At 44.1% G+C, this 3,591-nt stretch overlaps 1 protein-coding gene across 1 annotated transcript in view; it reads left to right on the top strand.

Moving 5' to 3' along the window:
- SMARCA2 (SWI/SNF related, matrix associated, actin dependent regulator of chromatin, subfamily a, member 2) overlaps positions 1-3,591 on the top strand; it is a 187,343-nt gene that overhangs the window by 156,057 nt on the left and 27,695 nt on the right. The window contains exon 31 of the mRNA XM_044920710.1: positions 3,303-3,408. Within this exon, the coding sequence (XP_044776645.1) occupies positions 3,303-3,408 (106 nt within the window). The remainder of the gene's footprint in view (positions 1-3,302; positions 3,409-3,591) is intronic.

The following is a 3,591-nucleotide window of genomic DNA, read 5'->3' as shown; positions in this document are numbered from 1 at the left end:
ATGAGATAGATCTCTGTATGAGATAGATCTCTGTATGAGATAGATCTGAAGTAACGGACCATCAGTGGAATCCTTGTTGGGAGCAGGGAAGCGGGTATCGCTTCGGTCATGGGAAGCAGCACTCTTCCAGCGAACAATTTCTTACAGTCCTTAAATTGTACAAAGTGACATAATGGAAAATACCTGCGCGGGGGGGTAGGTTAAGCATTTCAACAGAAACAGAACACCTTCTTCAAACCATTGTACAATTAGTCCATTTTTCTGGACTTTAAAAAAAAAAAAAAAACTTTCCAGCCCTGGGGGGGGCGGTGGGGAAAGCATTTGAAAAGGTATGTTGAAAAGCCTTTGCTCAGCTTAAGTTTGAAAAAGAAATGCCAAGAGTTCAAAACTCTGTCAGACTGTTTCACTTCCTTTTTAATTTTTTTTAACCTTTAATTTAGGGGAAAAAAATAAGTTACTGTAGTGATGTTGGTAGCAAGTGGTTCTACTTTGATGCATTCTTTTTTATTTGAGAGAGAGTGTGCCCACAAGTGGGGGGCAGGAGGTGGGGAGAGCAGAGGGAGAAGCAAACTCCCTGTTGAACAGGAGCCCAACACGGGGCTCCATCCCAGGGGTCATAACCTGAGCTGAAGGCAGACACCTCACCGACTGAGACACCCAGGCGCCCCTACCTCACTGCATTCTATAGGTCACCTAAAGCTGGATGTCCTCCTGACATTTCCTGCCCAAGCTGGTCATCAGAACCACTCCTCCGACAGGGAGGGGGATGCTTTTGGCCGCATGTAAGATGTTCCCACCCTCTTTGGAAAAGAGGAAAAAAACAAAAACAGGTACATAGAAGAATTAAGTTCTGGGCAGGGAGGTACCAAAGGTTAGTTTGATAGTAAGAATTTCTTCCCATTTGCATGGAGAATGGATTCTTGAAGTATGGTTGGAGGCATGGAGGCTGGAAATGAGTAAGCAAGTGGGGGTTGACCACGATCTTCACGGGCACACAGGAAAGAAGCTGTCGTGACAAGAGGGGTCGGGTCATCAGTATAGACTGGGTTTGCAGGGAATGAGCAGAGGAGGGCTTTGAAAGCCAGACCGAGATGTCTGTATGATGATCGCACCAGCAGACCACAAGAGGTCTTTGCCAGTAGCTTCCAGGTCTTCTGTTTGCCCCCTGTCCTCTGTCCTCAGGGAGATGGGAGAAAGGCAGCAGGACAGGAATATTGAGTCGAATATTGAGTGAGCCCTTAATTTTTAAACAGGATCAACAAAATTTTGTCTTATTTTCTGAGTCTCAGAACGTTCAGCTCTCTCCTTTATGAGCACAGATAATTCTGGACCTGTCTCGTCACAGGGTCTAGAATTGCCACAACCTAAGAGCAGGGACATCAGACCAAGATTGTTTGGGCCATTTTGCCCCCATTTGGAAGCGCTTTATCACATTCTTGGTGCAAACAGCTTATTTCTTATTTCACCAGTTAGCACAGTTGAAACCGAGAGTCTGTCCGTCACAGGTGTACAAAGCACAGATGTCCTTGTAATCCATCAATAGAAAAATGACACCATCTGTTGGCAATGTACAAAATGACAGCGTGAAGATGTCACTGAGGGTCAGGTGTTCAATCTGAGATTACAAAGAGGTCTGACTTCCTGATTGTCGAGAAGACACGGATAGAAATAGAAAAACTGATACCTCTAAATTGCCTTCCAGATACTCCTTTTCAAACAGGTAAAATGTGTGTGTGTATAAACCTCAGAATGGTAGGAAAAGAGACAAAGCAGACATTGTGGGCCTGTGGTGAAGGTGATAGTCAATAAACCAGTTGTCGTCACATACTCTGTGGTAATAATTTATGGAGGTACAAATGCATCGATCAGCCCGGAAAAGGGGGGTAGGGGTGGCCACAGGGTGGGAGACGCTCCTTGGTTCTTCCCACGGTAACCCAAAAATCCAATTCCCTGGTAAGCTGCAGGCTCTTAAACCCCTTGTGTGTGCCCCTGATTTCCATATTTATGAGGCTCCTGTGTGTATTAAAAAAAATAAAGCCAAGACCCAGCATAACAGAAAAACTCGCCCATTCCTTTGACAGGATTTTCGGTTAATTTATGCAGAGGCCCCTATGCTCTTCAGCATCGTCCCCACTGGTTGCTAAGCAACTGTCTGAGTTACTGCGCATGCCTCTTTTATGATAACTGTCATTATGAATTTTTTTTAATTACACAACTGGGACTGTGGATTAAAACAGCATATTGTCCCTCATTCTTAGCCACAGCTTCTAGCATGCTTGCACACTCCTGGACTCACCTTCCAGAATTTACATGGCAGGGATTTAGGTTTATTATTATTTTATTTATTTATTTTTTTTTTTGGTAGGTGTGCCTTCACAAAGGAAGTAGAGACTGCATCATAAGGGAAGCGAGATTTTTGTGAAAAATGACTCCGCCATACCTCACAGGCTGCCATTGGATGTGGATAGGCCAAATCAGATGTTAGAATCCCGAACCTAAATTATGAATATCTTTGTTCCTGTAACCGTGCCCGCTTCCAGTACTCTTAAGTGATGTTAAAAGCTCAGAGTGCTTTAGAGACTGGTTTTCAAAGTTACAAGTCGCGAAGCATTTGCTGCTATTGAATGTGCTTTCAAATAAAGCTACCACGGGTTTGAGGGAGGGTACCGCACTAATCCCAGACACACGAGGCATCTGCACGAATAAGTTAGTTTTTTCCTGCCCAAGTGGCTCCGTACGCACACGAGAGCAGTTAGGCGATCTGAAGGGGTTCCTCTGGCAAATACTAATAAAGGTACACATGGTTCACAGCGTGTAAAATACTCTAAAAGGAATCAGACAGAAAAGAAAGCCACACAAAGGCTTTTCATTTGAGTTTCTGGAGTATATTCTAACATACTGCTTTCTAAATATACAGGGAGTTTGAAGACAAAGGAATATGGAAATAAAGCCATTGTGGTTTTTGTTTTTTTTTTTTACCAACTCAATTATTCATTTACAAATGGAATTGTTGGTTGAATAGGATGTTTTAAAGATTTCTATCAAAAAGCAGAGCCACGTTCCCTCCGAAGGAGGAACTCACAGTGGACAGAAGTGGAGCTCTGATGGCATTTTAATGTGATTTCGGAGTTAGCGCAGGGAGCGTTCAGCTCCAGTACACTTGTGGGATTTTTCTTGATTTAAAGGGCCCCGCGTCTGTAGGCCGGGGGATGCCGTTTGCTTTTTGGGCATTTTCTGACATAAATGCTTTCCTTGGTAACGTATGACCGGATCTGTGTCTGTCTGTTTCTCCCACCCTACAGTTCAGGGCGGCAGCTCAGTGAAGTCTTCATTCAGTTACCTTCAAGGAAAGAATTGCCAGAATATTATGAATTAATTAGGAAGCCGGTGGATTTCAAAAAAATAAAGGTAGATATTTTGTTTACACGCTTGATAAAAAGAAGGGTGAAGCCGTTGAAATGATGACACTCAGGACTGGGCAGTGGCGTCCTGTCTGAGCACCATGGACATCCCCCCCCCCCCCCCCCCCGCAATCTAGGGCTTGTCACCAAAATGGCAGGGAGATCCTTGGGCCTTTCCGTGTATTTTATT

The sequence above is a fragment of the Neomonachus schauinslandi genome, chromosome 13, assembly GCF_002201575.2.
Source record: "Neomonachus schauinslandi chromosome 13, ASM220157v2, whole genome shotgun sequence".
Taxonomy (NCBI): Eukaryota; Metazoa; Chordata; class Mammalia; order Carnivora; family Phocidae; genus Neomonachus; species Neomonachus schauinslandi.
This window is presented reverse-complemented; position numbering and strand designations above follow the sequence as displayed.